This window comes from Vespa crabro, chromosome 2 (genome assembly GCF_910589235.1).
Source record: "Vespa crabro chromosome 2, iyVesCrab1.2, whole genome shotgun sequence".
NCBI classification, from domain to species: domain Eukaryota; kingdom Metazoa; phylum Arthropoda; class Insecta; order Hymenoptera; family Vespidae; genus Vespa; species Vespa crabro.
In genome coordinates this window covers 5,967,254-5,980,073 of record NC_060956.1, presented here as the reverse complement: position 1 = coordinate 5,980,073, position 12,820 = coordinate 5,967,254, and the positions used below count along the sequence as shown (strand labels likewise).

Genomic DNA, 12,820 nt, shown 5'->3' with positions numbered 1-12,820 from the left:
CATAATATTCAAATATGATAAATATCACAATTTGCAGAACACAGTTGTGAATAGCGCTTTAAGAAGTGTCGTTTCAATGAAAACTATAAATGTCACTAACCAGATCAGATCAGGTCAGATTAGGTTGTACCAATGAAGTGATGACAGTATCAACCACGTAATCCGATATAAACACATCAATGGATTTATGAAAATTAAGTTATATTGATAAGAATTGTAATATACAAATTTATAAAAAATGTTTAAAAAATTTAAAGATAAACTTGCTGAAGAGATGAAGCAATCGCCTGCTAGATTGCAAGCGAGTATGCAGCAAATGGCGCAGGTTTTTTAGTTTAATTAATTTTTTGTTTAAATCTAATGTAAATTATTTTTAATATATAAAATAATTCTTTTTCTAGGCAGTTATATCTCCAGCTCAGTCTAATAGTTCCATACAAGAATTACCAATGACAGTAGAAAGTGACTTAACCAAAAAAACGGATGGTATACATTCTCATTTTTTACTTTTTTATAAGAATTATAAGTTTATAGCATGAGATAAAAACTTTATGGTAATATGCAAATTTTTATATATCTATATATATATATATATATGGTTCATGTTTTTTATTTTGCTCAATGTGTTATTTTGGTAAATATATGATATCGTAAATATGTATCATGTATTATGCTTATAGATGTTGTCAAGAATAATTCCATAAAGAATACATTTCAAAATGTTGAACTTGTATCACCTCTATCAAATTCAGTAGATGTATCCAGAAGATCATCTGTAAACAGTGTAACCAGTGATGTCACTTCTTTATTTCCACTTTATGAAAGCCCTAAGAATTTATATCATATACAGGTATATTGGTGTTTATTATTAGAAATAGTACAAATTGCATAAATAATATATTTAAACAAATATGATCATTTTACTTTTAGTCTGATATAGATCAATCTGCCACGGAAATAGATGATGACATAAATACACAATTTGATAGAGTTACGAAAGATCAATTGTATTTAGCATATAAAAAAATTCAAGCAAAATATCATAAATATCGTGGACGATACACAGATTTGGTAAAACATTATAGGGACTTAGAACGAGTTAAAACAAAATTAGAATCTGTTTTGGTAGAAACACAGGATAATGTATTAAGAAGAGTAGGAGATTTGAAAGAACAGTGTCAATTAGAACAGCAAGCAAAAGCACATTTAGAAGAAGTATTAAGAAATGATATTGAAGAAAAAAATCATATTATAGATACATTAAATACAAAGGTAATATATTTTGAAGGATTTTGCTTACATTTATAAATGAAAAAATATAAAAAATTATTAAGAGTATATTGTATATATATTATGTATTCTTTCAAAATGTAATAGTACTTTGTATACATTCTATAATGATGTACTTATTGTAGATTAAACTTCTCCAAGGAAATGTACTACCTACAGAGAATTTAATGCTACTAGATAGCGATGAAGGACATAATAGTACTGCTGATGTTATGGAACCAAACAAAGAATTAACTGACAATGCAGGCGATAGTTCTACATTATCAGCTGAAAATACGCAACTTAAAAATAAATTAATTAAATTAGAAGCAGTTGTAGTGAAATATAAGAATACTTCAAAACGAACTAAAAACTTAATCAAAAAATATAAGGAAATATTTGAGGAAAATAACACATTAAAATGTGATTATGAAGCTCTAAAATCTTCTAGTTTAGAAAATGCAGAGATTTTGCAGAAAGAATTAAGTATAGCACGAGACGAAATTTCGAATTTAACAGAACAAGTGAACACTTTAAAAAGACGCGAGGAAGAATCTGTAATATCTCTAGCTGAAAATAAACTTTCTATTCATAGAGAACTTGAAGGAAAAGAGGAGCAAATAAAACAGCTTCAATTTGATTTAAAACATACAATGGAAAATAAAGAAAACCTAACTGAAATTGTTGAGAAATATAAAACAGAATTAGAACAGTTGAAAATACAATATAATATACAAAATTTGGATGGAGATAAAAAGGATAACATTCAAGATATATTAAAAGGTAAGTTTTTTAATATAACAAAAGTTATAATATTTTTATATAATAATTTGTCTGGAAATAAGTTACAGGTTATGCAGAAAGTATAGAAAGTCATAATATATTAAAGGAAAGTGATGCTTTAAATGAAAATGAAATGTTGGACAAACTGAAACATGATCTAACAGAAAAGGAAGCAGAATTACAAAAAGTAAAAGTAACTTTACAAGAAACCCAAACACTTTCTAAGGAATATCAGTGTGACATAGAAAAATTCCAAAATGAACTTTCAAACTTAAAAATTAAATATGTAGAATTAAAGAAAGAACATGATGCACAAATAATTATTACAGATGAAAGAAGAAAAGAAGCTGAAACAACCATTGAAAAACTGCAAATGACAGTACAAAGTCTTGATAAAGAATTAGAAAATATGAGATACGCTTTATCGGATAGAGATCAAGTATGTGAAACTTTCAATTTGAAAATGCAAGAATATGCATCAATGTTAGAAAAAGCTAATAACCAATTATTGGTAAAAGATCTAGAGATAAAAAAACTTAACGATCAATTATCTAATGAAAATGAAATAACTAAATTACAAAATAAAATAGGAAACAAAGAAGCAGAATTACTTGAACTTCATAATAAATTAAAATATTATAAAGATACAATTAGTGAATTAACTCAACAAATAGATATAAAAAGTTCTAAAATAGATTTACTTAATAAAGAAAAGATATCCTTTACAAATAAACTCTTATGCTTTAAAATGAACACAGAAAAACTTAGAGAAGATTGTACGTATTTAAGAAATAATGTTAAAGAAATATTTCAAGATCATAACAATAAGATAAGTAGTTTAAACTCTTATTTACAAAACATATTAATGGAGAAAGAAAACGTTAAAAAAGAAGTAGAAATTCTACATACAAAATTGAAAACTTCTGAACAACAAATCAATAAATTGATGAAAGTAGAAACAGAATTAGCAAAGGTTAAGCAGCAAAAAACTGTTTTAGAGAGTGAACTAAAAGAATACAAGACGAAAATAGAACACATGAAACAGGAAGTTGAAAGCCATAATAAATCGAATATTGAAATTAACAGATTTATAACCGAAATTGATAATCTGAATTTCAAAATACATGATCTGCAACAAATGCAAGTTTTAATGGAAAAGCAGAAAGAAAATGAAATAGGACATTTAGAAAAAGGAATGATAGAAATGAAAAAGAAGTATGAAGATGCAACGAACGTAATAAAGACATTAGAAGATAAAAAATCAGAATGTAATTTGCTGCAAGAAGAATTAGAACATTTAAAATCCAAGATTTTATATTTACACAACAATAATACTAAAAATGATATTGAAATCAATGAACTTCGTGAGAAAATACTAAAAAAGGAATCAGAAATAGTTGATTTACAAATAAAATTTCAAGATCATGTGAAATTAGTTGAAGAATATTCTAAAAAAAATGCAGAATTAGAGAATATTTATCAAAATACAAATAAAGATCACATGGAGGAAACTATGAAATTAAATAGCTCAAATAATATCTTACAAGAAATGATTGATAGAAAAAACGTCCAGTTGAATAAACTAGAAGTGATTAAAGAACAGCAAGATAAAAACTTACTATATTCCGAAAAAAAAATACAAGATTTAACTGTAGCACTTGATGAGTTTAGAAATGAAAATTTAAATATGTCACAAACGATAGAAACATTATCAAAGGAAATAGAAACATTAAAAAATGAAAATCATCAATTAGAGACACTAAGAACTGAAAATGAATTAATAAATACTGAATTGGTACAATTAAAGTCAATTAGTGATAAAATTAGCGAAGAAAATACAAATTTAAACATAAAACAATCTGAACTTATACAATCTCACGAAAAACTTAATAAAATGAAAGAAACATTGAATGTAAAAATACTAGAATATCAAAAGAATAAAGAAGATCTTTTATATGATATGGAAGGATTACAAAAAGATATTGACTCTTATAAGCAAACATTGAATGTACAAAATGAAGAATTAAAATACATAAAAAATCAATTGCAAGAAACAAATACAAAAGTCGATTCTCAAACTAAAATATTACAAGAACGTAATAAAGAATTGCAGAAAACAAAACAAGAATTTGAAGAACAAACCCAACAATTAAGCGATAAAACTACTGCATTGGATTTAGCTTTAAAAGATATGCAGTTATTGCAAGAGGAAAAAAATATACTTTCTGACAATGTAATGAAACTAGAAGAGCAACTAACAGATTTAAAGGCTAGAAACTTTAACAAAACTCCGTTCAAACATATTAATGAAACGCTAACAAATATTCAGTTGGAAAAACTAAAAAATGGAGAGCTTATTTTGGATGAACATCTTGCAAATTTGTCAGCTTCTACAGTTTTAAATTTGGATTCTGAAAACAAACATTTAATGGCAAAGATAAAAAATATAGAAAATATTATGGAACAAGAAATTTCAAAATTGAAATTATTGGAAGAAAAGGAAAAAAATTTGTTACAAGAAAACGAAGAATTAAAACTTCTAAATACAAAAGAACTTCAGCAAAAAATAATAGAAATAGATACACTAAAAACTACAATGAAAAAAAGAGAAGATGAAATTAATGGATTACAATTGCAAATAGAATCATTAACTGATTTGAAAGATAAACTTGATAGCAAATTACAAACAGCAGATGATAATAATAAAATGGTAGAACAAAATCTGGTAGAAAAAAGTAATAGATTACAAGAGGAAAACAAAAAACTAGAAGCTGATTTAGATGAAGCAATAATAACATTTCATGCTAAAGAATCACAAATGTATATGATTAATAATCAATTGAAGGAAGAATTGAAAATGCATGAAGAAGAACAAAATATCAGATTAAAACAATTAGTTAAAGAATTTCAAGCTCAACTACAAGATAAAGAAGAGGAATTGCAGTCAGCACTGGAAAAACGATTTGGTAAGCTAATATCTTTATATTTTTAAAGAAAATAACCAAATATAAATATATATGGTTATTTATATATTATATAAATATATATAAATATATATTTATATAATAATAATATATGAATGTTCAATTTATATAGATTATCAACAGAGTTATGAATCCAATCTTTTACAACAATATAAGGAGCAATTAAAAGATTTTCAAGTTGAACTAACAACAAAATCAGAACAACTTGAAAATCTTATTTTGGAGAATAAAAAGTTGACAACAGAAAAAGAAAATGAAGTAAAAGCTTTAACAGAAAGTATTGCGTCTATTAGGAAAGAACATGTAAATGAGCTTAGAGAAATTGAACAAAAGTGGAAAACAATTTTACAACAAAGAAGTGATAGGTTAGAGGCTAAACATGAAGAAGAAATTAAAGAATTGACAAGAGAATGGAGAAATGAAAGAAAGGTACAAATATACATATATTATAGTTTCATCCAATTTAATATTTTTGCCGATCTGTTGCTAAAGGTTATTTAAAGCATCTATGTCATTTATTTTACTATATTTTCATTTGCAGATTATATGTTTTTTTACATCATTTTTTTTTTTTATATATATTTTTTGAGTTTTGCTTTTGTTTTCTAATTTTTCTTTCATTCCTATTTTAGCTTGAGACAAAAATTGACACAGCAACAGAGGTAACATTATTTTTAATGCTAACATGTTAATATATTGTACTTTAAGTAGAGTTTAATTTTTTTGTTTACATATTATTTCTATAGGAACTGGAAAATACTTCTTGTATAGCAATGGCTGCAATACAGTCAAATACTGGTTCATTTCATACATTTCAACAAACATTGGCATCACAAAGTCGTGAATTGGTTGAACTCAGGAAATTAGTAAAATTAAGGCATGAAACTTTGGAAGACTCAACAGAAATAGAGTATCTTAGAAATATTTTATATGAATATATGATGGGAAAAGAAACAATGGTGCTTGCTAAAGTAATTGCCGCAGTTGTCAAATTTGATCAAGAGCAAACAGCAAAAATACTTAAAAAAGAAGAAGACAAATTAACACTAGTAATAAATTAATATCATATATTATATGGATTACAATATATCATGTATAATAATATAATAGTATAATAATTATACATAACCATTTTTCAGCTTGGATCACTTGGCCTTACATAGAATACAATAATGTAAGATGACTACATAATATGATAAGTAGGCAATATCATGAGATCAAGAATTATGTTAATGAAGCATCTAAAAAATAATCTTTTGTTACTTACATATAAACATTGCTCTGTTTGTATAAATTAGTTCTTTTCGTAACTGCAGTCAATATATACTTTAGCATTAATGTTTAGTAGTAATAATATTACTAATTATAAGTATATGATATATAAAGAAAATATTTCACAAAGAAATAATTTATCTATTTCGTTTATTAAGTTAAATTTGAATGTAAATTTGTAGTAGCTTTTATAAAAAAATTTTCATCTTGTTAACATAGAAAATTGTTTCTGTAACAGAATTATTATATAATAATATAGAACTAAAGTACATAACAATTTAATTATAAGTTAAAAATGAAATAATGATAATAATTGTATATAAACATTGTATTATTTTATTTAATATAATTATAAAAAAATTAACAATTTTAATTAATTAAACATTTCTTAAGTAGAGCATAAAAATTCATTTAATATTTTATTGAAAAATATTTACATAATACGTACATAAGGTCTTAAAGTAAGAAATTGTCTGTCATATTGAATATTTTATAGTTTTAAGTGTTTTGATTCAAAAAAACTTTTTCTCTCAGAAAGAGGGAGTGACATAAATCCCCAGTGTTTTTCATTTCCATTAACATGATAAGACTTTTCTCCATCTTTTTCCATAAGCGATCTCAATGCAATATTCTTTTTCAGTTCTTTCTCATAATATTCCCTTCCTCCGTCTATATAATTTAAACCTAATTTTGATATATTTTCATCGATACTGGCATCAATATGACAACGTACAGCATCTTTAAATGCAACCCAGAAAGCGTATCCAACTAACGTAAAAAATAAATATAATATACGACGGTATGATGCTTTTTTCTCATATAAATTAAATTTATGCACTATGTTACTATAAATTGATGTCATGATTATAACAATACAAGATAAACTACCTGCAAATGAATATACCTCATTACTTAGAATTTTTAAAATTTCACGTGCTATTACATATTTTTGTGCATTTTTTGAAAGTATTAAACTATCAAATAAATCATTTGCTTCTACTTTCATCTGATCAAGTTCTTTATTATTTATAACTAATTTTTCAACTGATGCATCAGCAGTATCACGAAATAAAAAATTTGAAGGAATACCAATAATTCCTCCAAAAGTTTTATTTAATGTTCCAGCATGAAAAGGATGAAAACCAAAAACGTAAAATGGTTTTATGAGAGACTGAGTATTTTCGGGAATTTTTAAGTCATCCATTACCTCTTTGCATAGTTCTTTTACTTTATTATTTATACGTAGTCTAACGCCACGACTATAAATCAATATAATATTATATTAAATCGATAAACTTGAATTACAGTATTTATAATTTATACTCCTAAAGTAAATATCTTTACATACCGATAAAAAGCAACAGTGTTCTCCAATTTATCAAGAAATATTGTATGTGGCATAAGATTAACACAGTATGCTGTAATGCTTGCAGAAATTCCAAAAATAAGATGAAATTTACGTCTTCTATAGTACATTTTAAATATATTTTTTTAAATCTACAACAAATAATACAGTAATTTTATAAAGAATTATACTAATGATAATTTTTAATAAAAACACAGTTATTAAATTTACATTCTAATGTAACCTATTCCCGGGGTATTAGATAGATCTCACTCAAGCTTTATTATTAAAACTTGCAGCGCCATTTATATCATTTTAAGTACCATCTACCGATAATTTTACGAACTAATTTAAAAAAATATTCCAATATTAGGAATATTATTCTTTTATGTATAAAAACCTTTTATAGATCTTAAGCATATACGTTACATAGAATAATAAATTTAATAAATTTACAGATGAATATTTTATCAACTATCAAACATTTTTATATTATTAATATATATATTAAAAAATAATAAATGCTTGTATATGTCATAATAATTACAACTTAAAGCTGTTTACCACATTTACTTTCTTTAAAACCGTGTAAAAAAAATGATACTTTTTCGAGAATAAACAGGAAAAAAGCTTTTTCGAAAATAAAAGGCTTTTCAAAAATTCGAGAAAGCAGAGTTCTAGATTAAACCTTCATCCTTAAAGTCAGATTTGGTCTATCAAAATTGGTCAAGAATTTGGCCTGTTTTCATTGTTGGTGTAAATACTGTTTCAACATTTATCGTATGGAAAAAGTTTTCTACTGTGTCGACACTTGAAATTTGTGGCAAAAGAGAAGAAAATCTGGAATCCCCACAATAATTTCAAAAACACCATTAAATGGAGTATCTTTGATCCAAAAAGTAATGATTATCTGTTTGCTTATATATGGTAATAGCTGATGTTCATATATTCAAACTACTATAAATGTAAAGAAATGCATTTAACGACGTTGATATGGATAAGCTGTAGTAATTTACTTGTCAGCCTTTGGACAGATGATAATAAGCAAAAATACAAAATTTTTATCTTGGAATTGTGTAATATAAAAAAATACGAACTTTTATTAACCTTGAGTTAATTTATTTTTATACTCCGAAGTGTGTATATTAACCATTGATCTATCTAAATTTTAAAACATAAAAACTAATACCTTAGATAATATTACAACTATTAAACAATCATTAATGTATACGGTGTACAATATACTGATATTTAAACAATAGAATATTCGTCTAAACCTAACAAAGAAAGTAAAGAGCAAGAAACTTAAATTAATTTTAATATAAAATTCCAGTACTTTACCATTTCATTTCGGGGTTCTTGGCATTATAAAATATAAACATAAACGGACCTTCTATGAACTTTAACGGTTCGCGAGTTAGTTACTCTTTGCACTCCGACCAGTGAACATCGACACTCTCTATTTCTAATGGCGAAAACCTATAAATTAATATTTTCGTTATTTTTTCAATTAATTAAACAGACTTTAACATACGCGGAACACAATAAATAAATATTTTAACAATAGTTAATTCGTTTAAACATTAAAAATACGAAAACACGCAAGATAATTAAAATAATTGTAATTTAAAATTCCTACTCTTTTAAATTTTATCTTGAGATTATTGGCCTTGTGCAATATAAACATAAACGTTGCTTCTATTAAATTTGACGTTTCGCGAGTTAGTTTTTCTTTGCACTCTGACCAGTGAACATCGATACTCTATTTCTAATCGCGAAAACCTATAAATTAATATTTTCGTTAATTTTCAATTAATTAAACAAACATTAACATACGCGGAGCACAGTAAATAAATATTTTAACAATAGTGAATTCCTTTAAACATTAAAAATACGAAAACACGCGAGATAATTAAAATAATTGTAATTTAAAATTCCTAATCTTTTAAATTTTATCTCGGGATTGTTGGCCTTGTGCAATATAAACATAAGCGGTCCTTCTATTAATTTTGACGGTTCGCGAGTTAGTTTATCTTTGCACTTCGCTTAATAAATTCAGTGCATCATTGAAAAAGATTTTGATCAACTCTCGATGACGACTTACGTAATTAACAATTTCGACTTAAACCGTGGACGAGTGTTTTGGAGCCAAAGCAGAACTTCTTAAGTGGTGAGTGAATTTTTGAGTCCCTCCGATCACTCAATCATGTCGAGGACGAAAGGTCCGAATTGGCACGAGTGATTGGTTGTAATTAATTAGTAGCATTGAGTGACCACGAGTGAATTTCTTCGGTGATTTACTCCTGAATGGTTTTTAATTTTTTGATTTATTTATTAGATCAGTATAAGTTCTTCTTGTACAAACGCTTATAATTATTTCAAATTTTCGCTGTATTCATTTATTTAAAAATATTTTGCTTGCCCGGAAATATCAAAAAAATCGTTATTCATGAGTTTAAATAAAGAATGTACAAAAAGATATTCCCAATGGATAGTCTCTGGATTACAAGCGTAATTGTGCATTATTTTCTTATAATAATAAATGTATTCGCTTGTAAGAGGGAGCATCCAAGGATTTGTTTTATATTTTTAAAGAAATATTAATTAAATAATTTATTAATTTGAATTGATAAAAGAGAAGTCTCAATAGAGTCATTGCTTTTGAAAGAGAAAAGTCGAGTAGAATAATTGCTAAAAAACAAAGAGACTTGTTGAGTCACAGTCCGTAAGCCTAGATAATTAAAGTAATTAATTTTTAGTTCAAGATTTTCAGCAATTAATATACTAATTTTAATTTTTTTTTAGGCTACCAATAATTATGTAAAGATTTTCTTTTATATCTTATAATTTCGAATAAAATTTTGTTGTTACAGTTTCTGAAGAATATTCGATTTGATTAAGGCACGAAGTAAACAAGATGCTGTATATCAAAGAGACCCTCACTGTGGCTCAAGAGGATTATCAGGTTATTGAGTTATTTTCGAAAATTCACTAGAAATTTTCGAGAATGGCTTTTAGTCGTATTTTAATTTTACCATGTTGTCACTCAAAATGCTCCTTATGGTGATGGGTGTAGGGGTGTAGATTTAAAAAACTGAGACGAAGTAACATTCCGTAAATAACATTCTCACATTGCCACGCGTACGCGAATAGGATTATTTCATATTTTATGCCTTTTTAATATTAAACTTTTTTTTAATACTTAATTGAATTTATGATTCTAGTTTAATAAAATCAAATTTTACGTTAAAGTCGATTGATAAATTCTGCACATTTTTTCTTTTCTAAAGTTCAATTCAATTCATAATTTTATTTTAATAAAATCTGGTTCTATATTAAAATCATATATCTATGAAATGTACAAGTAATACAATATTTCTTTCAGAGAAAATAATATTTCTTTAGATCAGTATTCAGCATATTTCATTTTTTTTTGTTAATTAATCTTTTATTTTTGTTAAGGTTAATTAAATTAAATCCAGAATTTTATCATTCGTATAATTAATTTATATATATACATATTCTTTTCTTTTTCCTTATTTCTTTTCAGCTAATTCCAGGTCGTGGGATCGCGAACACGGGAAGGAATAATTAATAAAGAAGATTATCTTAACATTTAAATAATGTACGATGTACGTAAATTATAATTAATTAATATTTAAACAACAGGATATTCTTAACAACGTTATAAAAATCATATACATGTATTACTATATACTATTGATTAATAGATATAATATCGATTTAAAATTGAAACGCAAAGAAAATTCTCTTCACTGTCATTATTATTTATTCTAATTTACTCTCATTAATTATCCTTTATATATCTCGGTTGGGACTCATGGGATGGGCCCATGGGTGAGAGCCCCTGTGCGGGTTGCTGTCTCAGCATCATGTAGAGCTGCTTCTATTCTCTTATTTATATGCGGCTCTCTTTTTTAAGTCATATTTTTCTTGTTTTTATTTTCTATGTCATTAATATACTCTTATTAATTATGATTTATAGTCTCGGGTGGGACCCATGGGAGGGGCCCATGGGTGAGAGTCTCTGTGCGGGTTGCTGTCTCAGCATCGTATAGAACTGCATCTCTTTTTTTCTCTTTTCCATTTCATATTTTTCTTTTTTAATTATGTTTTCAGTTATGTTATTAATAAGTTATTTCTTTTTAATTATGTGTTGTATCATGTTTTTAGTTATGTTATTAATATATTCTTATTAATTATGATTTATAAATTTTAGGTAGGACACATGAGAAGGTGCGGGCTGCTGTCTCAGCATCGTATAGAACTGCATTTCTTTTTTTCTCTTTTCTATCTCATATTTTTCTTTTTTAATTATGTTTTCTTAATATTTATTTATATTGTTTCTTTTTAATTATGTTTTTAATTATGTTTTCAGTTATGTTTTAATATATTCTTATTAATTATGATTTATAGATCTTAGGTAGGATCCATGGAATGGTGCTGTCTGCTGTTTCAGCATCCTGCAGAGCTGCTCTTTTTTTGTTTCTTTCTGTAGCTTTCTTATTTATTTATATATGTTTATTTTTTATTTTATTTATTTTTTATTATATTTATTTTCTGTTTATAATCTATGTATATATTATGTTTTATTTTATATATTTTTTTCTTTCTCTTATTTTCTCTTTAGTTTTTTTTTTCCAGGATAGATCATCGAGGGATAGATTCATCTGCGTCCGGATGATACATCGCATGACAGGATTCATCATCGATTTCTACGCGAGAATACGGGAAGGATAGGAAGGACACTGGCGCGCGTGTCGGCGGGCACAGGCGTGGGTGTTCTCGGGCGCGATTAAACTTCGTTTGATTGTTCGTATCGAAAACGCGAATTTAGAGTAGAGTTACCGTTTTCCTAACACTTGCGTGGGTGTTCGGACACGATTCAAGGTCCTACCGTGGACTTCGTTTGATTTCTTCAAAATTTCTATGGGGGAACTTCGCGAATTTCGGCTTAACAGTAGAATCTACGTAATTATAACACACACGTGAGTGTCGCGACGCGATTAGTGTTTCTAAGGAGTGCGCTTTGTTTGTTCGAAATTCGGAAAGCACGAATTCGGATGTGCTTAATAATCCGTTATGTCTGAAGCGGACGGTGCAAACGGTGGAGCTATCTGTAACAGGTGTGCAGTAGCTAAAGCTA

The 12,820-nt window shown here is 26.5% G+C and overlaps 2 protein-coding genes across 4 annotated transcripts; one reads left to right on the top strand and one right to left on the bottom strand.

Moving 5' to 3' along the window:
* The first annotated feature begins 113 nt into the window (after positions 1-113).
* On the top strand, positions 114-6,317 carry LOC124421628 (golgin subfamily A member 4-like). 3 transcript variants are annotated; one of them, XM_046957018.1, is made up of 10 exons: positions 115-325; positions 402-486; positions 681-850; positions 931-1,272; positions 1,416-2,052; positions 2,121-5,018; positions 5,149-5,465; positions 5,669-5,698; positions 5,783-6,085; positions 6,176-6,317. In XM_046957018.1, the coding sequence occupies exons 1-10, from the start codon at positions 239-241 to the stop codon at positions 6,197-6,199; spliced, it is 4,893 nt and encodes a 1,630-aa protein (XP_046812974.1). In that variant the 5' UTR covers positions 115-238; the 3' UTR covers positions 6,200-6,317. The 3 variants fall into 3 exon arrangements, with proteins under 3 accessions (XP_046812975.1, XP_046812974.1, XP_046812973.1); XM_046957017.1 differs by having other exon boundaries at positions 2,115-5,018; XM_046957019.1 differs by lacking the exon at positions 5,669-5,698 and having other exon boundaries at positions 114-325; positions 2,115-5,018.
* A 379-nt stretch (positions 6,318-6,696) lies between these two features.
* On the bottom strand, positions 6,697-7,964 carry LOC124421630 (transmembrane protein 177). Its single transcript, XM_046957020.1, has 3 exons — positions 7,885-7,964; positions 7,657-7,805; positions 6,697-7,567 (listed from the first exon to the last, which is right to left on the bottom strand). Exons 2-3 carry the CDS (start codon positions 7,782-7,784, stop codon positions 6,799-6,801), a joined length of 897 nt encoding a protein of 298 aa, XP_046812976.1. The 5' UTR covers positions 7,785-7,805; positions 7,885-7,964; the 3' UTR covers positions 6,697-6,798.
* Between the last annotated feature and the right edge of the window lie 4,856 nt (positions 7,965-12,820).

Bases quoted from the DNA above. Each gene is read 5' to 3' on its own strand.
- LOC124421628 (XM_046957017.1), top strand. From the start codon at position 239: ATGTTTAAAAAATTTAAAGATAAACTTGCTGAAGAGATGAAGCAATCG. The intron at 2,053-2,114 runs GTAAGTTTTTTA...TCTGGAAATAAG, and splicing joins CATTCAAGATATATTAAAAG to TTACAGGTTATGCAGAAAGT. The intron at 6,086-6,175 runs GTAATAAATTAA...ACCATTTTTCAG, and splicing joins AAGAAGACAAATTAACACTA to CTTGGATCACTTGGCCTTAC.
- LOC124421630 (XM_046957020.1), bottom strand. From the start codon at position 7,784: ATGTACTATAGAAGACGTAAATTTCATCTTATTTTTGGAATTTCTGCA. The intron at 7,568-7,656 runs GTATGTAAAGAT...ATTGATTTATAG, and splicing joins AACACTGTTGCTTTTTATCG to TCGTGGCGTTAGACTACGTA.